Below are 24,367 nucleotides of genomic sequence, written 5' to 3'. Positions count from 1 at the left end.
TGCCACTTCATCTGTATGTAGGCTTTCTGCAAGGTGGTTGTCTTTCAGCTATTATCTATCTATTAAAATTCAAACACGCACCCACACACACACACACACACACACCACATGAAATGGTCTCAATGATAACAACTGCCAGCTAATTTATAGCTTAATAGCTGTCCCTCATCATCTTCATCAGTTATGGTAGGCTTCACTGAGCACTGATATTCATGAGTTTACAGCAGTCAAGCTGTCTCCATCTGTGCCAGTCCATTCTTACAAGCTGACAGGAAGCAGGGTCTGGATAAAAGAAATGTCGTGTAAAAAGATACACCCTACCTACAGCAATGACTGAACATACCGTACGTTTAACTGGAGCATGAAATAATCAGGCAGCAGCACTGAACTATATCGAGTCTGCCTTTTTAAAGCCCATCTACCGAAGGCTATTCCTCATATATTCCTCCACTGTGCCCTTCACATTACTGATGAATATAAATCACTCAAGTGCTTGCTTATATTAGGGCCTTTGTCGGAATGGTTATTAAAGACAACAAAGCCTTAAAATAAACAAAAGAAGAGGATAAAAAACAGCATATCATCATGTGTAATCTAAGCCGTCCTGGGCACAGTATTTACCCCTGCATTTATTGATCCCACAGAGCTGATGGAGACAGGGAGGAGGGGAGAGGGAGGGGAGGTGGGGGTACCTCCAACCGCATCGCCTTCACATACAGGCCCATCCGCCCGCATTATAACTCAAATAATGCACACGATATCCAGATTCTAATCAAAACAGATAATAATGATGCATTTGATACAAACACTATAGAAGAAACATCACTGTTAATAGCGGAATTCCATGTTTCCTGATCTACGCAGGCTCCGTGCGGGAATAGGAGCTTTTTCTAACCCGACTAAACTGTGCAGGATCATTTCAAAGCAAACAAATCTAAAAGAAAAATGAATACTAAAATGATAAATGAGGATTAGACTCACGATCAGATTGAAGTAAAGATGGACGAAGGTCTCCATCTCGTCGGGCTCTCTCACATCCCAGTCCGTGTGAATGTGAGTCTCTCTCCGACGTTTACAGCCTCAGCATCCGTCCTCTCGCGAGCATCCAACAAACCATCACCCCCCTCCCCTCCCCTCCCCTCCCCTCCCTTCCCCTCCACCGACAACCCAAACCACACCCCTTGGCCACCTTATCATCCCATCCAGTTTATCTCCACTCATTTTTCTTCTGCTTAACCTCCTTCAAAGAAATTGTTTAAAGAGGAAAAGTCTCATTTCCTTTAATTCCTCCTCAGTCATCCTTTTTTTTGCAATTCATTCAATGCATTTATTAGTCTGCCTACAAAGAACTTAATATGCAAAACTCACACACAGTCAGCTAAAGCTACATCAGATCGTTATGATCGACCTATCTGTAGACTGTATTGATAGATTAATGATTTAATATATAAAATGTAAGAAAAGTCAAATATGAACATTATAATTTTACAGAGCCTGACTTGATTCAATATGCCTTTTTTTATCTGAGCAAAAGTCCAAAACCTAAAGATGTTGAATGTACTGTCATATGTGGCAAATAAAAGCATCAAATCCTCACACTTCAAAAGATCAAATAAGAGATTTGTCTTTCTTTTTCATTTGAAAAATGACTGGAACAAATTATTGTCAAGACACTTGAATTTTTATCTATTTTAATCAACTTATCATTTCTGCTTTACAGCAAACACACACAAAAGCATCAAGGATGAAACATGGAGACGAAAATACTAATTATACATTTATTATTACAAGAAATAAAACTCAGGCCAGTACAGACTTCATAGCAGCAATACAAAAATATAACGTATTTGAAAGCTGATCAGGTTTGACTCTCCGTCCTCCTCTGCTGCCAGGAAACACCCACTGTTATATATTTAGGTACTGTCCCTTTAAGTGCCTAATCAATTTATAAGTCTATGCAAACAAAAACAAAACTATTTCAGCAGCCTGATTTGATTTGTATCTTTGTCCTGCCATGCACTCTTCTTCAGGGCGGACATATATGGAATACAGACGAGTCTGTGTGCGATTAATTTCAGTGTCGTTGTTAGGTTGATCACAGTGAACACTGTCCATTATGCGCTGGGTAAAATAGATAACATGGAGCAAAAGAGACAAGCTGTTTGACATTCTCAGCCCAGTATCTACAAATCACTGAAAAGTTAAAAAAAACAAATAACTGCCTGCAGGTTTTCTAAATATCACAGTCCTGCGTGGGTGGTGCTATTAGGAGTCTGGTCCTCGTCCATGGCAGACCCTTTTTTAAAAAGGAGAGAAGTTGTGCGTCATGATAAAAGTCAAAAGGGAACCAGGCCGAAGCACTTGCTGTTTATTGACCGCAGTCCACATTCACTTGTTCCTCTTGTATATTTTCTTGGCAAAGTTGAGGAAAACTGAGTGAGGAAGGTTTTGAGCGTGACAAGCGATGAGTTTCTGTAGCCGCTGGTAGCTCTCATCTTCATATCTGTGGTACAGTGTTGGCATATCCAGGGCAGCGTACACCGCTTTGACCTTTTCCACACTGGCATCATCATGGCGCCCATAACATGCCTAAGGAAGAGATGAAGGTGAAATCAGGCTTTGCTAATGTAGCGTACAAAGTGACTCTAGTAGCACATTTAAAAAGGTGGGATCAGAGGCCACCACATATATGGAGGAGTCAAAGGATTATAAGACACGGGCACAATGGGCTCAGAAAACCACAACGTTTTAGTTTCAACTGACCGTGTGCAAACAACAAGATCTGCGCATATAACATTTCACATGATTTGCAGCCCAATAATATTAGTAGATATCTAATTAATTAGTGTTCAAGTAGAACAGGATGGGATCTGAGGTCCCACCTCCAGCTCTGCTCTCTGTTCAGGAGTCATGACTTGAAGGGCGGTCACGACCAGCCAGCTGCATTTGTTATCCTGGATGTCTGTGCCAATCTTTCCTGTCACAGCAGGGTCTCCATAACAGTCTAAATAGTCATCCTGCAAACAAAATACAGTACAGTGGGCTGTTATTAACTCTGTATAGTCTGCAGCAGATTACTCAGTATGTGAAGTGGAAGCGGGATGACGAGAAAAAGTAATTACCTGTATTTGAAAGAACTCTCCCATCTCAAGTAAGATCCGTTTTGCATTATTGTGTTCCTCTTCACTGTCAATTCCTGCCTACAAAAGTAAGATACATTAGTTATGAGAACTCTGTTACCATCTTTGTCCACAGTTTGCCAGCCAGTCTTATTCTAACCTCCTTACAAGTGTCATATGTGTACATTATGAACACACTCACCATGTACATTGCAGCTGCCACTGGGAGGTAAAAAGAGTAAAAGGCTGTCTTGTATTTCACAATAGCTTTATACCTGGGAGACAAGAGGAGAAATAATTGAAAAATAATAAAACACACACTTGGTTTGGTAAACAACATCCTTGTCTGCAAATTGACTTTACTGATTTATCTTCACTACCTGTCCATGGTGAATCTGTTGAGGTCAATCTGACCAGGGGGAGCCGTCATGAGGTCCAGAGCCTGGCCGAGCTCTGTCTGGAAAGATATCTGAAACAAATAGAGATGAACGAAGACACTCATGTTAGTGTGTGTGTGTGTGTGTGTGTGTGTGTGTGTGTGTGTGTGTGTGTGTGTGTGCCTGTGAAACCAGTCAGAATTTACAGTACCTCAGTAAATAGCTCCAGTAGGTGGATGTAGTAGGGCTGATCCCTGCAATGTCTGCGGAGCAGTCTGTAGATTGACCCTTCTAAGAGAAATGAGTCATTGATGGCATCCAGACCTATTCCATCCTTAAAAACAAGCAGAGAAACACACCATTAATAGTGAAAATAAGTGATCACACTACAAAAAAGTCATTTTACAATCTCTTTCTCTGGAATATATTTAGTCTCACCTTCTTGTACCAGCAGGGCTGTCCTCTCCGTGTCACAGATGCATCCATGATATCATCTGCCACAAGGAAAAATGCCTGAAGCTGCAAACAACAGAGATGTCTCACTTAGACTACAAGAACGTAACACCCCTGCAAAGTGACATTTTAACAGTCAGTCTAAGTCTGTGACCTGAAGTTTATGCAACACATAACAGCTCTTCAACCAAAAAAATATTCCCCCTAATTTTGTGCAGCTCAGCTTGAATCTTGTGCAGCATGAGCTTGAAGAAAATCTTCAATAAACTGATATGATTAAGATGAGATTAGATATAAGGATGGCGGTTTTATTGGTTTAAGATAAAATAAACTACCACCTTTCTGCTCTAGTCACATCATACCACTAACTTAATATTAAAGCATAAAGCTGATGTGACGCTTAATTTTTCTGCTTCAACGAATCACATGAAAAGACCAAAACCAACAAAGCATCAGTCTGTTTCTCAGTCTGTTTCTGAGCTTCTCACTCTATTCATGGCACTTGGTCCCAAACCCATTTGTTCCTATTGAAGACATGAATCTTAAAAACAGGGGGTCACATTAAAAAGCCTAAATAATTTGCTTAAAAACTAAGCACTGTAGGTGTTTGCAGATATTACTTAAATAGGGCAAAAGGATACATTTGATGGGGACTATAAAAGGATTAAATGCATAAGTGAGTTTACTGTACAGCATTAGTGTGGTGTTTGTGGGATGGAAATAAACTACAGTGCCCTCGTTCATGGTAATGGAGGAACATGTCACTGAGTGCATGGGTGACACTGATGTACAAACACTGATGTGTTTTTGGACAGCAGTGCAACATCTATGGCACAAAGTGGGCTACATCATGATCAATGGGATTTACTGGCAACAATGAAAAGACTTCAATTTTACCATACCATAACATGTCCTTACCAACTCAATGCACCATCCAACCAAGAGGGCCCTCTGCACTACATCCTGTGTGAGCTGGGTGGGTGAGAGAAGCTCCCTCAGTGAGCAGATCACAGACAGGCCTCGGTTCCTCTTGCCTCCAGGGGAATTGTACACCAAAACCTAAAGAGAAAAAAGGAGATGCAGACAGGAACTACATGAAACAGCAGTTTAACAGTTGGCAGAAGTAACACCGCAAACTACAAGACATCACACATACCTCTCTCAGCCTGCTGAGAGCATCAGCCAGCGCTGGATCGGTGAGGTCCCTCTCTGAAAGCTCCGTCACCAGCTCGTTAAACTGGGCTTCAAACTGCTGGGGGTCTGACAGCAGCGCCTTTTTACTGTGAATCCCGTTGCAATTGGTGTCTCCCTGGAAAGACGACGTGCACAGCAGAAAGGAAGTGTTGTTTAACTTGTGCGGGGAGACGGAAAGATACATGGCCCGGATTATGTTAGGGGCACGGATGCCCCAGCTCAGCAGGCGTCTCATTCCCAAACAAGTGTCCCGACCCACCGTGAGGAAGCTAATGTCAAACCGGTAAAGAGCTAGCTACTTGGCGTTAGTGTGTAAGTACCAATATAACAACATAATGTCAATAACGTTAGCTTGTTCCTGTTGAGAAAAGCTGCCGAGTCAGACAGCTCCATGGTCTCATGGCTCTCTGAGATAAGTAAACAGGCGCAAGGCTTAGGGTCAAGCGAATTAATATTACTAGCTAGCAGGTTTGTGTCACTAAAAGAGGCGTTAGCTGACGTTAGCTCAAAGTAATTCTCTGCATCCAGTCTGTTCACAACACCAGCTAGATTATAACGAATCAAAAAAAAATTTGCTCACACACACGTGTTTACTTACCATATTAATACAGTCCGTTTGTCCCAAATTGTTGTGTCTAATGCAACAAAATCGTTTCTCTTCTGTTTCTCGGTCTTTTGTCCAACTGAAGTCTGTGAACGTCTCCTGAATCAGGATGTACACATTGTAGTTCACTGAGACGCTCCTGTCAGCTTTATTATGACGCAGGAGAACTAAATTTCCCAGCACCATTGCGGGTGGCGCGTGTGGGCGTGGATTTCGAAGGCTCCATTTGACATTTAGCATTTTGATTGGCTGGTACCATCGAACCAGGATGGGCTTTCGTGGTGACTGACCAATAGGATTTCAGGAGGGGCGGTGTCTAAGAGAAGTGGGGAGATTGGGAAAACAGGGGAGGGCCTAGATTATTATGGCTTTACTGATGGAGTAAAAAAGATTATGAAAAATGGAAATAGAGACAGAAAATGGAATATGAATGTTACATTATCGTCTGGGATTTTACGCTTCATAATATATACAAAACATCAACATGCATACAATTATTTATTTGATATCTATCATTTATTTCATATTTTTGAAATACATAACTTGCATTTAAAGTTTTGCCATTGACACTGCATTTAAAATTTGGAATAGGTGTCATATTTAGATACATTTATTATTCAGGTTTCAAGGCTCTATCCTGTTAAGCCTGCCATACAGATATACATTTCTTTAAATAAATAATGTTTTATGCAAGACAGGAGGTAGAAATACAGCTCAGTGCCTTAATAAGGGAGTGTATGGGTGTGCCTGTATCTGTGTGCAGGCTAAGTGTGTATGCGTGTAGATTTTAAAACTAGTTACATACATATGAGTGTATCCAAAATGTGCCTTTACTGATATGGAGTCAATATCATCACTTAGTGCGCACACCAAAAAAGACTTTCCAAAGAAAAACTCCAATCTGACACAAATATTGATACACTTCAAAATCCAGTATCCAGAGCTGCCAGTCTCATCATATGTTCACTGTCACTGACCTGTCAGCAGTCCAAGGCCTCCCCCCACCCACCCCTTCCCAATTACACCACCCATCCACAACCCCTGCAAGTCCAAAGAGAACCGCACCAACACATACTGTGAAGCCCAACTTAGTAACAAATTTGTCTGTACATTTATTGCAAGAGACTCCTTGTGTATCAGAGCCACAGTGCAATTTACACCTCTTTATCTTACAGGATCAGACTGCTTTAGCCAGTGTCACAGATATGTCAGTGCACTTGACACATTTTCAAACCCAATCAAAATCAAATTAGGCTGCAGAGACATGTTTGGAGCCATCTGGCAAAAAACTTTGGGAGCAGTGAGCGTCTTTGACTCTGACCTTCCCCTTGAGCTACCTATCAACACACACATTTCAAATGGCTACTACCATAGGTCTTGGGTGCAAGAGGAAAAAAAGTAAGAAGCATTGTCAAAACATGCAGATAAAGACATTCTGAGGGCATGTTACTCAGTTACACAGACGGTCAGGAGTGAATGCACAAAGTTCCTGCTGTACTTGGGAGGCTGTAGCAAAAACATGCACATATGCAAATCAAACCACCGCATCCAGGGGCCACCCACAGAGAATACATTTCAAAGGCTGAGCATGTGTCTGTGCCATGCATTGATGTCAATGTTAAAAATGCTGGCTGCCTTTTTTTTGAAGGCCAATGTGGAGGTGGAGAAAGTGGGAATCCTAATTGCAAAAATGAAAAAGACAAAATTAGCAACTCAGTAAAGGGTTTTCCATGTGAGAGCATTTGTCCTCATGTACAACTTTATCTTACATTGTACTTGGCTAACTACATGTTTATTGAGATGCATTTTTTTTAAACAATGGAAGACAAAATAAGGGTTTCCATGATCACTTCACCTGAGCGATCCTGTGGATGAGTAGCAATGTACAAAAGGGCCAGAAGCATATAGCAACCCATCATTATGTAAATGACTGAATGTACATCTGAGTAAGTGGTTGTTGTAGCATGAGTGCTAGTTGAGTTCTGTCTCCAGTCTCGAGGAAAATGTGTTTCCAGATGACTATTGAGAGAGGGAGTGAAGAAATCTGCAGAAAAGATGCTTCTGGTTCGTTGTCTCGGCCAGTTGTGGATTTTTTTATGTTAGAACAGGGACTGCACTGCCCAGAAATAAGCATCGAGTGACCATTTCACTGATGTTGAACAGTGAAATAGTGTGAGCTCTAGACTGATGTTCAGCGTGATAAAGAGCACCACTGAATAAGGCCATTTGCACAGTTGACTTCAGGAAACAGAGGTGACAAAGAGGAAAAGGAGAGAAAACTTTCAACATTTCAGTACTAATACCTCCACTAAACTGCCTTAGACTCTCTTTTTCATCAACCTGCCTTATTTCCTCCCATCCCCGTCTTCCTTACAGCCCTGTCAGCCTCCTATCGTCCTCCTCCATCCCTCCTCCCCCCTCCTCTCCTCCTCACAGTGCAGACTCTGAGTAGAGAGCTCCTGATGACCCGTGCGGTGTATGAGGTGTCACTAATCGACGTAGTGACACAGATGAGGAGGAGCTTAAATCCCCACAGCTGCGCAGGTGGATCCCCTCTGGCACCCAACTGCTGTGATGCCGGTTGTGCCGACTGTCACTGTGGGAATGGTGGTGTCCACGGCGATGAGGGTGATGGGAGTGATGGTTGGGGTATCCTCGGCTGGTGTTCCACGGCGTCCGCAACACCTGAGGATGATTTTATCGAGCAAAACATTAGATAATGACCAGAAGGATTTACTCGCAGAAGCACTGAATTATTCTGATGTGGTGAGCTGGAAATAGAGAGTAATAAATGAGTTTAATCAGAACTTGTTGTCATACTTGTTCCAAGGCCAGGTGGTTGGTGGCAACGCCCTCAGCTCCACTCCTTCTCTTGGGTCCCTGCCCTGTGTTCCCAGCATGCTCGGAGGAGAGCGCCAAGTTGCGTTTGGAGCGCTGCAGGAAGCGAGCCATCAGAACTCGAGTCACCTGAGGAAGAAGTATCATTGGAGGGGAAGATGAAAGAAGACAGTCAAACAGTAACCCAGCTTCTGCCAATACTTGCCCGGAAAGTGTTTGTTGTTCCGAATCTTTCGTCAACAATTTTCAGACTCACCTTAAGGTCTCCAAGGGAACGGTGGCAGTCTTTAGGTAAACGCAGTGGTGAGGTGGGAGGAGGTTTGGAGGGGACCTGCACCCCTGTGGCTGCTGATTTCACACTGCCTTTTCTTGGCAGCGCTGCAACAGGAGGCAAAGAGGTGCGGGGCAGCAGACATGCCTCAGAGGACGGACCTTTGATGGAGTCAGAAAAAAGAGAAACAATTCTGACCCTCATTTATCAAATTATAATACTGATACGACCCAAAAGGGGTCTGAAGGAGAGGGGACTAACGTAAAACCAGATGACTAATATCAGCAGTCAGTTTGCCTTTTCTCATTTGTTTATTGCCAGATAAAGAAGCTTAAATTGAACTTCAGGGAGAGCCGAGACCAAAATAACAAACCAAGCAGTCCTGAATAGAAATAAAAACACAATACTGAAGCCAGAAATAAAAACTTTCAATGCTAAACTGTACAATCTAACCTTATAAAAAAAAAAGGGGAAAGAGAAGGAAACCCGATGGCAGCTCATAGCAATGGCACTAGTAGGTGCAAAAACCTTTGGAACTGGTCCAGTAGCTCGCCTCCACGTAAGTGAGAATGGGCTGTACCTGCTGCAACGTTATTCTTCCAGACTCCATAGACAAAAAGAGTCATTTTACCGTGCAGAACACAGAAGTCTACTGCTGTATCGATTAGTTACTTTGTTTGTGTTATTGTGTGTTACACAACTATTGTGTTGGATCCGAATTAACCGTTTAAAACACCAAAGTCTCATAACAACAGAAAACAAACTAACTGACTTCCAGACAGTGCTGCACCAACAACTCTCACGTAAAATGAATGTTAGTTAGTGTGTCTTTGGAGTCTGGCGGCTTTGATCCGAGTGATATAACGGCTGTTTCTATTTAAACTAAAATTATCTCACAGATTCCTCCAGTGAAGCCCAGTAACCCCTGCAGATCTTTTGATATGTTCCACAACTTATCCAACAGTCATAAATCACGATGCTTAATTTGAAAATAATATGTTAATGAGGAACCGGTGAGGCACATTATTGTTTCCACAGCAGAATCTAATTTATCAATCTACAATCAAATCACTTCTAATGTAGATGTTGAGGAGAGGCCTCATAAATCACATGCATTTATCTCCTCCAGTGTTTAAAATCACATTTTTGATATCAAGGTTTGATAAATGATGGCCATTAGGTGCAAATGCGTTGAATTGTATCTCGTCAGAAAAACTGTTTTCTTTTGGGATTTTTTGCCTGTAATTGGGCTGTCAGATGGGAAAAGAGACAGAGAGGAAGATGACATGCAACACAGTTTTTGAACCCATGATAATAGACACTTTAGACCACTGAGCTACCAGAAAATCTTAAAACCCTTTAAGTGCAAGCTCTTACCTGTGTCTACAGATGCTTTACTGCCTCCAGAGCCAAAGTCAACTAGAGAAGAGGAGATTCAAGGACATGTTATATATAGAAATTGTAACGTAAAAAATGCAGTAATTTTCATATCTGACTCACCCGTATCAGTCGAGGAGCCGATGCCTGGCTCACTGTGCGACCTCACAAGGCGTAGGAGCCCTTCACTATCCCTTCTTACACCTTCTCCATCCTTCTCACTTCCCTTTCCAGCCCTTCGTCGCAGATACAATGGTTGGCTGGGGAGGGGTGGCACGTTACCCTGACCACCGCTCTGCTCGCTGGCAGCTGAGGAGGATGAAGTAGGAGGAGCAGAGGAGGTTGGGGCAGCTCCTTGGCGTAAGGGAGTGGAGGGACGGACTCGAAACTCTGTAATGGAGGATCGCTGTTGAGAGGCGGAACTGCCTATTGCTTCCAGCTGGGAACAGCTACTAGCTAGTATGGCCTGTCGACGCAATACTGGAGACCTGTAGGACAAAACAGGAGAGCGCAACAGTGAAGTTCTCAAACTGCACTGATATCACTGTGTAACTCCATCGGCTGTAGAGCCCTTACATTATCAAACTATGTCTGCGTGTGTGTGTGTGTGTATCCTCACCTGTATGTGGTGGTGGCTGTGCTGGGTGAAGAGCAGGAGTTGGACCTCTCGCCCCTGAGGAAGTGCCTGGCTCTCGGCCCTCCTGCCAGAGGACTCTCTGGCGTCAGAGACGGGGGACCACGGAAGCTTATGTACTCCCCGCTGTCTCCTCCATCTCCGCCCTCACCTCCGGTCCTGTTGCCCCTCTCCCCCATGGTCCTAAGCCCAACCTCCATCAGACAGGAGTCCTCAGAGGGGGAGGAATCATCAGGGATGTCCACAATCTCTGACATCAACAGAGATCCGCTGTCCATTGACACTAATAAAAAAAGGTAATCCTTTATTTTGAAGGGACAAATTTAGCTTTTAGTTAAATTTATACCACAGCTAGAAAGATGTTTGAAATTAAGTGTTTAGTGTATTTTTTGCATATTCTTAAAATACTGTATATAATAACTGAGTTGATTAATGGCCCATTTCATGTAAAATATTTTGGGCATTTTGACACAGAACTCAAAAGCTTTTTCTCTGAGCACAGCGTTGACACTTTAAGACATTACTGACAGCCGAGGGCCTGAAATCAGGTGTAAGGTTTTTTTTTTTAAACGCTCTTGGGCTATTGATAAATCATTAAATGTCACATTCTCTGACATGGTTCCTGTAACCATCGGCTGTTTTTACTTCACCATATTGCCACTCCTCCTTTCAACGAGTCCAAGTGAATCTGTTTGAACACTGAACATGTTTCTCACCTTCTCCACTGAAGGCAGTAGAAGTTCCCCTCTCTCCAGACAGCTCAGTGCCGTGGGGGTCATACACTGTTGCCTTGACAGTCAAAACAGACATAGATCAGAACAAGCATTGGGTAAATCACACACACACACACACACACACACAGACACACAAGCACACACACACACAAGCACACACGCACACACAGATACATACTTACACATACTGACCTGGCTTGCAGCTCTTTGTCCCATCACAGCTTCATAAGGAGGGGGGCAGTCAGTGGGGTAGAGGGGAACAGGGCTCTCCATGGAGCCATTATAGGTGATGCTAGACGTTAATACAAAAATATTGTATAACTTAACATCATTTTCTTTTAGACTCTGTCCAGTGTGACTGTATTCTAATCATACACATGGCCTTACATAAGGTACACAAGTGATGTTGATGTATAATAACATTTAGCCAGGGTAGTACCTCTGAGCGTCAGTTTCAGAGCTGCAGGTGTACTCAGGAGGGTAGTAGGGGGGCGGAGGGATGGGTGGGACAAACTCCTCAAAGTCCATGATGTTGGTCAGGAAGGCGTCCTGAGGAGTGGTGCATTCTGGATTGACTGAACGAGAGCGATGTGGCGCCAGCTAGGATGGGAGAACGAGAGCGTAATGAAGACCATGCACCAGATAAATGTAAACATTTGTACGGTTTGTTTTCAGATGTAAACCCTAATCTCTGAAAGCAGACGTGTAGTTTATTGCTGGGTGCTTGTCATTTGTGGAAAAAAAGCCAGTCTGGTGTAAAATGTGCTGCATATGCACTCACCAGGTGCACGAGGTCCAGAGAGAATATGTGGATACTGCAGGTCACAGTGGACAGAGTGCAGATGATGGTGGAGAGAATGCTGAGACCACATGCACTGAACAAAAGGTCCTGCAGAGAATTACAAATTTCGAAATTGGAAATGATAAAGGCACACATAAAGGCATTTTATTGGTGGGATATGTCAGATTTAAAGGATGGGTTCACAATTTTTAAAGTCTTAATACAAGTACTAAAAACATAGTGTAACACTGGAACCTTTTTCTGTATGATTCTGTATGTATAATCTGTATAAATCAGACCCCATCATTTACACTGAAAACATATTAGGGAACTTTTACTGACCTGTATGAGCATGAGCAGTAATGACATCAAGAAAAAACAGTTTCACTGTTCATACAGGAGCATGACTATTGTTTTGAGACAGACTTGAAAATTGTGAGCCTTTTCTTTACGGGGTAACTTGGGCAATAAAGTGGTCATTTGGGTCTCCAGTTTAGAGACACATCCTACCCACCTTCAGCTGATGTCTGACTGAGTGACAGTCAGCATTCAGGTAGAGGACCAAGGTCTCCTCCTCAGTGATGGAGCAGGAGTGAGTGGGCGCGCAGCACACACACAGACCATTCTCCACCTACACACATTCCCATACACAGAGGATCGATGTGAAGCACTGAACTGCACGCTAAAAACATATTCACAGTTATTCCTGCCACGTCCCCCATGCATCTGGCTGGAAGGGCATTTCAACATGAAGCAGAAGACAACACTTGCATAATGTTGTTTACCTGGCAGGTGAGCATAGACTTGACCATCTGTGCGTTCTGACAGGAGAGCATTGAGCCCGCCAGGCTGAGGATCACACACACTGCAGACAGCAGCATGAACAGTGACACCTGTGGAGGAACAGGGAGCCATGTTTTGATTTAGAGCAGGGTGACAGAAGCTGTGCCATGGAGAGTTTTATTCTTCCAAAGACTAACTTCACTCATAAACACAGCTTCAGCCACAGTGGAGGAACTTAAAAGTAAAAATCTATGTATTTATTTTTATATCTATTTCATTCTGACTTTTTTATTACTTCACTTTTATCAGCCCAACATTGTTCCAATCAGCTCTGCTTCCTGTCTGTTTTTTTCTTCAGGGTGTACCCAAACCAAATTTCCCTTGTGGATTAATAAAGTTGCATTGAACTGAATTGAACTGAACAGCAATCAACTGAACTGCAAGTACCTGATTTGGTTTTTGGATGACCTGAAAACCTGCACTCATTTTTTGTTGTTGCTCCATGATGGTGATTAGATTAATCATTTCCCAAATTTGCTGTGGGTTATTTAGTTTGTAGTAATTTTACTTAATTGAGTGAGAAATATGCACCATGTAGGCAGAATTACACTTTCACACACTTTCCTCAAGATTAGGTACATATCCAGGCCCATCTGAAGACCAGAACAATTCCATAACAAATGGGCAAACTCCAGCTGCTAATGAAAATCATGTGAGCAAAAGTTTCAGAACAGCTACTAAATGGGTCTTGAGGTGAGTTTTTTTTTTTAACCTTTCACTTCAGTTTAAACCATGCTTTAGTGGTGCATCACCTAGTTGAACCACAGTGACCCTGGGGTTTTAGGGGTCGTTGTGGGTCGGGGGACCCTGTTGGTTGTCCAGCATGGCTTCATGGCACATAGTTTTACACCTATAGCTAAGAGACATACCATATATACATACCACTAGCGTCAGAGGTCTCCTCCATGAGATTATTCCCACTATGCCTGATGCCACCACCTGCAAACAGACACCACATATGAGTATACACCCCTCAAGATTTCTGATGTTCTTTAGACAAATCAAATGTAAACTTACAAAGAAGCCAGCCCAGAATGGACAGGACTGCCTCACGCGGGCTGAGGAGGTGAAGGCCATGCTGGTGAAAGAGAAGGCCAAGACCATGGCCCCCAGGCCCAGGTGGCACAGCCCCAGGTACAGTAGTAGCCGTGCCCCGCCAGGCCCTCGGCCCGACATGCCCCTGCGGCTGTCCGACCAGCCGCGAGACCCCGAGGCCGAGGCCACACTGCTGGAGTCTGATGGTGAAGGCATGTTGGGCTTGTCTGTATTTGGTGGAGGCTGGGAGAGGTTTCACACTTACTCTGGGTTCATGAGACAAAGTTCGGTTGTGTGGGTAGAAGCACAGGAGAGCTGGAGAGGGAGAGACATAAATGCTGGCTTCTGAGCTCCACTCTGTCACAATTATGCACCAAGCTTTCCACTGGCAGGTGCCATAGGTTCTGCGCAATGCCCCATGGTGCGCACTATAGTCCAGTCAGTGAGTCCAAGAACTTTGTCAGCAGAAAGTTGAGAATTGTGCAGCCACTACACACTCACAGCCACCGTACTCACCTCATTTGACGTTTCAGCCATGATACTAAGATTGCCTCAGTCAATACAGTGTCTCTTTCACCCCATGCAGTTCACAGGCCACTGCAGCCTACAGAGTACAGTCTATACCATTTCAGTCTCTAATTATAACACAATCATGGGGCTAACAATCTAAACATCATTGTTATACTCATTTGCTTTTTGCTGCTCCCTCCTCTCCATCTTCTGCCTTCCCTCCTCTCCGTCCTCTTGCCAGTGGCATTGCGGTAACTGCAGGCCGCAAATTTTAAAGCATCCCACAGCAAGCAGCTGATCCCTCGTTGTTTCACCCCCAGCAGAGATGACATGAGCCGGTCAGTCCGTGTGTCCAGTCAGGAGGAGTAACATCCGAACATGTGCGCTCCCCTCCCGCGACCTTATGTTAGGTCCTCATCCTGTCACGCAAAAAGCAAAGACGGTGCGGGGATCAAAGCCCCGAGATCACATCGGTTCGTTCGGGAAGCGAGACTAATTACCTCGACATGAACAGGAAATAAATATCCTCCATCGATTTTCAAACTGCACCAAAAATAGCAGCCAGGCTGGAATGAATCTTCCCTCGCAGGTTTCGATCTTTCACAACTCCACCTCGGGTGTTTTGCGGTGGTCCATACACGCACCTAGACCCCTCCACCTCCTCCTCCTCTTCCTCCTCCTTCGCCGCCTCTTTCCTCCCCGCAGTCACGCGGGCATCCCGTTCAGCCCGTGTTTGTGTGTGTGTGTGTCTGTGTGTATGTGTGTGTGTGTATCCCGGACGTTTACCTCACTGCCTCCCACCAGGCGTCATATGAACATAACAACATAGCCTACAGCCTGTCTATGTCCGGGCTGACATGTTTAAATCCATCCAAAGTTTATTCGTAATTCTTCTTCTTCTGTCTTTAATTCGCCCCTCCCTCTGCTGCCCTCTCGTCCTCTCCTCTGTTCCTCGGCTGAGCTCTGGCACTGGGAAAGAAATGTATCGTGTTTGCAAACTGAAACCTGCCCTGCGTGATGACAAGGCACGCAGCGGAACGTGCAGGCAACTTGAAGATGCGGCAGAGCGCGCGCACACCGTCCTGGTGCTGATGCTGAGGAGGAGGGGCGGTTGCTTAGCGACAGGCTCCAACTCCTGCTGCTGCAGCAATGAGGGGGGTGGGGTGGGGGGGTTAAAACAGCTTCAAAATAAAGAGTAAATTTAGTAGAAACAGTTCATAGCACAGCCAGAAATTTGTAAGCTGAGATACACATACACACATACAATACAGAACATTTATGTTCCTGGATCCATATTGCTCATATATGTTTGCAATGTACCTAATACTGTTTTTCTGATTTGTATACTACTAATGTAATTTTTGTTTGCTCTGTAAGCACATCTTTTACACATATGTTCATATTGGAAGAGGAATTCCTTCTCTGTCACTCCCCATGAGGTCTCTTCCATTAATTTTCTGAGATGTTTTTTTTTTTGTTGGGGGGGCTTCCCCTTACCTGAATTGAGCGTCTAAGGATAGAGGGAGTTATGTGCGGTACAGACTGTGAAGCCATTTGAGGTAAATTTCCTGATTTTGGGCTACAAGCATAACATAGACTAGACCTACACAATAAAACATTTACAAAATTCAAGAACAAGCTATGTACATGCATACATACACGATTATGTTATCACGCCGACAGACACACAGATTCACATTCAAATTACAAGACTACACTCTCGTCGTGGTTTATTCAGCAAGCGGCAGGTCCATAAACTACATATAAAGTCTTGTGGTAGATCTAAAAAGACACAGAATGTGAATGAAATGCATAAAAAGTATATACAGCAAATACAGTATGTCTGTCAGGATCAGATGAGCACCTAGCTGTATAGTCACAGTCATTTTGAATGATCTGAATTACCTGAACAGGGAGACCATTCAGCCATATGGAGCTGATGTGTGATAGTGTTCAGTAAGAGATTTACCAGGCACTTCAGATGAAAAGCAAGAGCCACTAAATCAATTCAAAATGAGGGGCATGTGAGCACTGCTGCTTCCTTCACATCCTGTCCATTCACTTGCATTATCCATCATTCTTTCATCTCTCCACTCATCTTCTCATATTGCACTTATCACAGTTCCTCTCCTCCACACTCTCAATCCATTCATTTGTTAAACCAAAGCGTGTTTACCACCAGTGTTTGTTTCACATTCAACTCCATAGAATCCATTTGTTTAATTCATTAATGAGGAGCTCGTTTCAACCTTTTCATCAGATGAAAGCAGAGAATATCCATGTTGTAGACCTGTCGGCTCTTGGATTTAAGATGAACAGGAATGGCAAACATGTGGGTCAAACACTATGTCGAGGAGCCTACTGTGTGCACTGTTTGCGAACCTAAACACTTCCCATTAAACTCTGCCTCGGCTCGTGTGTTACTGTATGTGCTCACACGTAATGTGATTGTGATTTTTTTTCACATAGCTACCAAGTCCAAAAAGTCCAGCAAAAGTTATTTTAAGACATTAAATCAATTACCAGAGAGTTGTCGGGATGACAATGTGGTGATAAGCCACAGAGAGAAATATATGGCTTATATAGAAATGTGTAGCTTAACTACACATGGTGGGAACAGCTTGGTGAAATGCTGTATGTTATCTGTTTAGAGTCACTTTCAACATTTTCTGGACAATAACACTGTCACAGGATATGTGGCAGAACATATTCAGTATGAAATACAGGCACAATCACAATCAATACAATTTCAGCTCAAACAAGGAATACATAAATTATTTTTCTGACAAAATATGCCTTTCAGGATTAAAAAGGTACAAACACTTGTAAAGGGAATAGCAGTAATTTAGATACAAAAACATACTCTTAACGCCTGAATGCATTTGATATTTGAGCCCACCAGATGGAGACAGAAAACTGGCTGTGCCGTATTTCTCCCCAGTAATACTGATGTGTTCTTAAATTTGTATGGTGCGCTCGTATGTCCGCTGACCAGTGTCCTATCTAAAGAAGAGCACATTTGGAGGATTTTTTCTCTGTGCTGCTTGTGATCTTCACCTCTCGACCTGTGGGCCCCTGTCAAACAAGGAAATACAGACAAAGAAGGAATCACAGACATGTTCAGCACAACATAAAGTAACAGTCTTATAATCAGGGAAGAACAAGTGCTCCGGTTGTACCGTTGGAGTACTTGGTATAATAAGTCTGTTCTGACTCACTGGTTTCTTGCTGGATTTCTGTAGTATGTCGCGTGCCAAAGACAGAAAAGACTAAAGGAAACAGATAAAGAGAGAGAAAATGAAAGTTAAGGCATTTCTAGCATATCAACACACAGCCAAAGAATCACCTTTATACAAAGGTTCAGTGAGGTATGAAGACAGCATTTGTTAGTCAGCGGATACGTTGCGCCTCACCTCCTCCACGTTAATGCTGGACTTTGCACTGGTCTCAAAGAACCTGATGCCATGATCCTTTGCCAGCTGCCAACAACAGACACAGACCTGTTTACAGTAGGCCAAGATATGGGTGGTAATAACTTCCTGCTTCCTATCTAAAGTAAATGCAGAGCGGGTACATCAAAAATGTGTGTGACACACTCAATCCATTCCTCAAACAATCATTCCTGCTTATATTTAAAAAGTGGAAAAAGTCAACAAGTCTTAATTTCTGTCGTCTCTTTCTGACAATGAAACCATTGACTATTACTGAATGATGCTACAGAGAATCTCACCAATCCTAGTGACATTATTTTACTGCATAAATTACACTTCTTCCAAATGAAAATAATACAAGACATAGAGTATAAATAAGTTTCTGTTAAGTCATCTCACCTTCTCTCCCGTCTCCCAGGAAACTTTCCGCTTTGCTTCAATGTCACACTTATTACCTAGTAGCATTCGACTGACCCCAGCTGATGCATTCTGGGAAGGAGGGGATGCAGTAAATTGATTAGAGAAAGTTGAGTCCTTATCTACAAGAATGTTTGCTTAGCGAAGAGCACATTTATGAGGAGATTAAAGTGAAGGAAAGCAGATGTCTTCACATCATGTCACAATAAGCCGCAGTTGAGAGACAGTTACAGCAGCTGCTCTGCAGGGACTCTGGCTCTGTAGAAAAGCCTGAGACATCCTCTCAGAAATGATTGGCTCATATGATTCATCAAATAAAAATGAAGAAAGTGGGTTGTGACATTGGGTCTGTATTTAGAGCTATTCTGGGTTGATAATTTGGATTTTGGAGACAGATCGATCCTAAACTTTCCAGTGGCAGGCCAGCGTTTGTTGGTTTGTCCCCGGAGCGTTTAGAAAGGTTAGGTTTGCCTCCTGAAGTAGTCTGCACTGTTCAGGGTGGACAGCTCCATCTACCACTGCCTCCGACACAGAGAGCATCTCTCTCTGTGTCCACTGTTCAGAGCTGCTGTGAGGAGAGGAGCACAGAGCCACACCGTGCCGTCTGTCTCATGTGTTAATTAACACTGTACTTCCTTCGCTTTATATTGTTCGTATACAAGCTTTCTAAAACCAACATTAATGTTTTTTATAACTGTTTTAACTAAAATCCTCTCAGTTAAGCCGTTAGTTTGCCCCATAGTATCCAAGTCTTTTCCTCATTATTCAGTCGTATTAACAGTTGTGTACAATCAAAAGCTGTTCAATAAGAAAGAGCCAAAGACTCACACACACTGATGGTCATTTGTACTTATTCTATTAATGACGTTTCAGTTCTTAATCAAGAAACAGCTCTTTCACTTGACCCAAACAGCATTAATAAACTGACTATGGGTGCCCTGTAATCAAAACATCCTCGGCTGCATTCTGGGTGGGAACTTTTGCTGCATGTCAATCCCCTTGTCTCTTTCCTTCCTGGTTTCATGTCCCTACTCTCTCTGGATCAAAGCCAAAAACACCCTAAAACACTTATAATAGATTAAAATAAAGAGAGTACACTACAGTGTGGGAGATTCTTTGGTTCTTTCTCAGTCACAAGAAATCTCCCCTGACACTACTGCTACTGAAACAAAATGGAGTTGAACACAAAACATATTTAAATACTACACAGCGATGTGTTTTGTCTGGAAACAATGTCCGAGGTCCTCACAAACCTTTATGTGAACAGTTTTCATTGAGCTACTTCCTCTAGGTCAAAGGCGATTAGTTGATTAATTGATTTGGAGACTTACAGAATGTTAATCTACAAATACTTTGACAATTGGTTCATCATTTCAATAATGCCCACCATTCTATTTCATTAATTGATAACTAACAGACTGACAGATTAATTGATACTGAAAATAACAGCTAGGTGCAGCCTTGATTTGTTCAGTAAAACTAAACTCCAGTGAAAACTGTTTGGGATTTGGGTGAACTTAAAAATCACCAGTTGTGCAATGGGCCTGCTCTCATGACTAATACGCATCCAACTGACTAAGCACTATTTTTTTCCTTGTTATTTTGGCTGAGTAGAAACAGTCTCACTTCTTTGATGCTCTTCATCCAGTTCTGAATGTTTTCGAAGGACTTCTCGTCTGTGATGTCGTACACCAGGATGATGCCCTGACGCACAGCGAGGGGAGACACAAAGAGAGAGGATTTAAGGAGTCAGTGAAAGGTACAGAGCGAGCACAAAGGGGCAGTGATGTCAGCCTGATTATCCAGTCTGCTTGTTCTGCAGGCATCCTGTGCTCACCATGGCTCCTCTGTAGTAGGCTGTCGTAATGGTCTTGAACCTCTCCTGCCCTGCTGTGTCCCTACACAAAGCACACACGCATACGAAGTGAGAAACTGATATGTGGAGATCAAGTTGGAGATGTAGCAGAATGCAGGACGATGAATTTAATCTGCATTTCACACTGGTGTAGCGAGCTGGATCTGTTGCAGCAGCGACACCCTATGTGACATGACGTGACGTGTCTGATGGATACTTGGACAACAAACCCTGTCATAAAGTTCCTGGTTTGGAGAACAAGAGGGAGGTTCCTCTTTCCTCTCCGGAAAAAGAGCCAGAGGCATGCAGAGGACAGAGGAACATAACTCAACGGATTACTCAGCGTTATCTGCTTCACCAAATCACAAAACAAAACATTTTCAGACAAGCGACCAGCTGTCATCTCTTACCAGACTTGAAGTTTCACTTTCTTTCCATCCACTTCGATGGTTTTTACTTTAAAGTCGATGCCTGGGGGACAACAAGAGGGCAGGAGAGGCAGAGAGAATGAGTTCAATACCTCAGATATGAACTAAAATCACACACACACACACACACACACACACACACACACACACACACACATTGCAGAATATATAGGTCACCCTCACATGGGTGGAGGCTGATTCACTGGGATTTTGACCCCCTCGGAGTCCACACACAGAAATAAAGGAAAGAGTCCTGCAGGACATACTGTCTTAGAGGTTTTTTTTGTTTTTTTTTTGCAGGATGGACAAGCTGACAGACAGACAGACAGACAGACAGACAGACAGGGGCAGAGGAGGGGGGGTTGTCCTGTGAAAAAAGCCATCCATTCTTCTGGGAGCACAGAGATGGTAAAAGAGATAGGAATGAGGGTGGGTGGACCTTCTGGGAGCCAAGTGAGAGGAATGAGATGTGAGGGAGAGATGGGGGAGAGACAGCACACACATTCACCAGGAGAGAGAGAGAGAGAGAGAGAGAGAGAGAGAGAAAATATATGACACAGGGTGAGAACAGAAATGAGAGACGCAGTGGACTAGTTCAGACATGAAAACAGTCTGAGAAACCCGTTTGGTTGTGTGCTGGGTATCAAATGCAGGAAGAATGACATGTCAGCGTTCAGCAAACATGATTTATGGCCCAAGTGTCAGAGAGGCCAGTCACAGTATGCTGCAGAAATGTGGCGGGTTAAAAGGTTAGAAAACATTTGACCAAGACAACGTACCGATGGTGGAAATGTATGTGGAGTTGAAATTGTCCTCAGCTAAACGAATAATCAGACATGTTTTGCCCACTCCGCTGTCCCCGATGAGTAACAATTTGAAAAGGAAATCATACTTTTTCGCCATAGTTGGTGCTGTTCTCCAAAGTTAAAGCACAACTATCAAAAAAAAGGGGGAGAAGTTTGGGTTGTCCCTCTCTGGAACTACTTCATCCAATCCAGTCTTCGTGATTGTGATTAAAGTGACTTTTTTTTAGCTCTATAAAATGAGTGGATCCTCTTTTCCTTTTTTCTCCTCTCAGACTTGTCACCGGTAAATTCCGATCCCCCTCAGTGCCTCCGTGCTCTGTTTGGACTGCGCTGCAGAAAGAAATACTCTCCATCCAAAAGTTGAGCCGTCTCACAGCCGATCAGTCTTCATCACCGAATCTATTCAGGATTCATTTTTGATTTCCTCCAAGAGACAATATCGCTCCATTTACGCACGCACCGGGGTGGCTACGTGTTTTTCAGCCTCCTCCAAAAAAACTTGCTATCGGCCCAGATCCCAGATCCGCCGACAGTCTACGTAGTGTGGGAGTGCTTCGTGGGAGTTACAGCTCAGCCCTGCAGGCACCCAACATGTCCACAGGAGGGCGCCGTTTGATTAGAAAATTAATAACAAGAATAAGAGACACTGGCTGCAGACAAGATGGCGGAAATCAACCACGATAAAAAAAAAACAAAAAAACTATGGGAGTTGAAATAATTTACATGTTTGCTCTGGGAATTACAGGTTAAATGTTACATGAAAATAGAATAAATTAAACTAAAAAAAATATCCCAAAGGCTGCCATTTTTAAAGTCCTAACCAATTTAACGTGTATTGAGGGTAACACAAATATGTTTCATTTTTATTTATTGTTATTTTTAGTTTTGCTAATAGGGGGTTGAACGCAAACACCAGCAAATACCTGAAATAAAAAAGGCATTGATTTAAAAAATAGAATAAAATAAAACTTACTTCCGCCAGGTCCGCCAGTCAAAAGTTTCCGGTGCGTCCTCAATGTGTTTTTCCGGTGATCGTCCAGACTCACAGTCAAGCCTGTAAGTAACACCACGGTTTACATAAATATATATATTTTATATAATGAAAATGCACACAGCAACATTCACTTTAGTGTTTTCTGATCTGTTTTAACTTTGTCAGTGAGTCAGTTTTATACACCATCTCTGTGTCTTAAACAGTTTCTAAGAAGCGTTGATTCAACTTTATGGCATATTGAAGGTTGCACGTGTAGGTTTGTTTGTGGCTCTACTAAAATGTGTTCAGAGCTGCAACGATGAGTCGATTTTATAAAAAGAAAAAAGAAAAAAAACTATCTGGTCCCAGCTTTTCAAATGCCAACATTTCCTTTTTTCCAGCAGTGAAGTGACTTTTGGTTTTGGACTCATGGTTGCATGAAACGAAAGAGCTTCAGGCCAAAGAACTGATTAATTGAGAACATACTCGACAGCTTAATCAGTAATGAAAATGATAGCTGCAGTCCCAGTTATGTTATACTGAGATGTATTTCTAATGTCCATTCTTTCCAAAATTCAAGAACTCTTGTTAAGTTTACTCCTGAATTAAAGCACAGACTTTCTCCATCATTCCTCAGGATGCTCATTCGGGGGGAAACAGCACTAGTTTGACCTGATGTGGTTGGACACTGACTGAACAGAGCTTGATGGACGTCAAGTAACACTGCCATGGGTGAGAGAGTATAAGATGAGCCTTACAGATAATGCCCAACAGTTGCTCAGCACTATAGATTGATGCAAACTTCCTTTTGAAAGCACTAGACCAGTTCTAGGACAGGAGACGCAGTGTTACAATGTAAAATCTACACTCGTAATTGAATGATGACTGCGTTTCTTAACGCTGACAGTGATGTCAAAGCCCGTGGTGTTGGTGCAGGGTCCCCTCTTGGTCTGAACAGGGTTTGATTCAGGGAACATCATCGTTGCCTCTGCTTCCCTAATGCTTGTAAAACACAAACGCAGCGCAAAGCGATGTCACACGCAATGGCATCACAATGAACACTGTGGTTGTGAATTCACATGTGCTTGCAAGCTTCCTGTGAAAATGATGATGTGGGTTGAATTCTTGAAAAGTTGCAAAAGCAATCACACTGGCCTGGGAAGAGTCTGAAGAAGCTGGAAATAAATCAGCTAAAATCGTTTGAATCTTACAATTTATTCACAGCTTTTGTTCAGGCTTGTGTGCATGTAGGCCATTTGCAGTCGGTATATGTGACAGCATTTTGTTTGTACACCGCATAAAGAAATTAAATCAGGAAGAGTGAATGAAAACTTTCTTGTTGCTATGGTGACATTTTTCTTGTGTCTTGCCTGTATATTGAACACAGCTTAAAAATAAAATCGTGGTAGATGGGAAATATGACTGATGTGCCTCCTGCTTAGTGAATGACTAATACATGATAAATGTTCTATATGCTACATTCATTCACTTTTCACATTCTACCACAGTGGTATTAAACAACACAACCCTGTAGTTATCACGCTTATGATGAAGTGTGCCGTCATTGTGGCATATATTTATTTAGACTCCTTGTAATAACATTGTATTCATTGCAAGGAATCTGAAGGTCTTAAATTTGAATTTAGTCTCCTCCAAAAAAAGCCTTAAAAGTTAACCCTTTATCGGG

General features: G+C 42.9%; 3 protein-coding genes across 4 annotated transcripts; all 3 read right to left on the bottom strand.

Annotated features, from left to right (window-relative positions):
• Positions 1-1,730: 1,730 nt before the first annotated feature.
• fdps (farnesyl diphosphate synthase (farnesyl pyrophosphate synthetase, dimethylallyltranstransferase, geranyltranstransferase)) lies at positions 1,731-5,876 on the bottom strand. Of its 2 annotated transcripts, XM_070835361.1 has the most exons (10): positions 5,742-5,876; positions 5,106-5,258; positions 4,868-5,008; positions 3,935-4,015; positions 3,708-3,830; positions 3,500-3,588; positions 3,322-3,394; positions 3,123-3,200; positions 2,883-3,017; positions 1,731-2,589 (listed from the first exon to the last, which is right to left on the bottom strand). In XM_070835361.1, exons 1-10 carry the CDS (start codon positions 5,742-5,744, stop codon positions 2,389-2,391), a joined length of 1,077 nt encoding a protein of 358 aa, XP_070691462.1. In that variant the 5' UTR covers positions 5,745-5,876; the 3' UTR covers positions 1,731-2,388. The 2 variants fall into 2 exon arrangements, with proteins under 2 accessions (XP_070691462.1, XP_070691461.1); XM_070835360.1 differs by lacking the exon at positions 5,742-5,876 and having other exon boundaries at positions 5,106-5,557.
• A 2,301-nt stretch (positions 5,877-8,177) lies between these two features.
• On the bottom strand, positions 8,178-14,476 carry fam189b (family with sequence similarity 189 member B). The gene is made up of 14 exons (XM_070836082.1): positions 14,243-14,476; positions 14,108-14,164; positions 13,168-13,275; positions 12,897-13,013; positions 12,383-12,490; positions 12,041-12,201; positions 11,794-11,893; positions 11,584-11,656; positions 10,853-11,150; positions 10,357-10,721; positions 10,234-10,275; positions 8,842-9,017; positions 8,568-8,714; positions 8,178-8,432 (listed from the first exon to the last, which is right to left on the bottom strand). The coding sequence occupies exons 1-14, from the start codon at positions 14,474-14,476 to the stop codon at positions 8,178-8,180; spliced, it is 2,241 nt and encodes a 746-aa protein (XP_070692183.1).
• Positions 14,477-16,483: 2,007 nt separating this feature from the next.
• Positions 16,484-22,186, bottom strand: rab13 (RAB13, member RAS oncogene family). The gene is made up of 8 exons (XM_070835700.1): positions 21,681-22,186; positions 20,884-20,944; positions 20,456-20,516; positions 20,245-20,322; positions 18,601-18,690; positions 18,184-18,249; positions 17,989-18,039; positions 16,484-17,845 (listed from the first exon to the last, which is right to left on the bottom strand). Exons 1-8 carry the CDS (start codon positions 21,802-21,804, stop codon positions 17,774-17,776), a joined length of 603 nt encoding a protein of 200 aa, XP_070691801.1. The 5' UTR covers positions 21,805-22,186; the 3' UTR covers positions 16,484-17,773.
• Between the last annotated feature and the right edge of the window lie 2,181 nt (positions 22,187-24,367).

Source organism: Pempheris klunzingeri, chromosome 8, assembly GCF_042242105.1.
Source record: "Pempheris klunzingeri isolate RE-2024b chromosome 8, fPemKlu1.hap1, whole genome shotgun sequence".
NCBI classification, from domain to species: domain Eukaryota; kingdom Metazoa; phylum Chordata; class Actinopteri; order Acropomatiformes; family Pempheridae; genus Pempheris; species Pempheris klunzingeri.
Note: the sequence above shows the minus strand (reverse complement) of the source record. Positions and strands in the feature narration are given on the sequence as shown.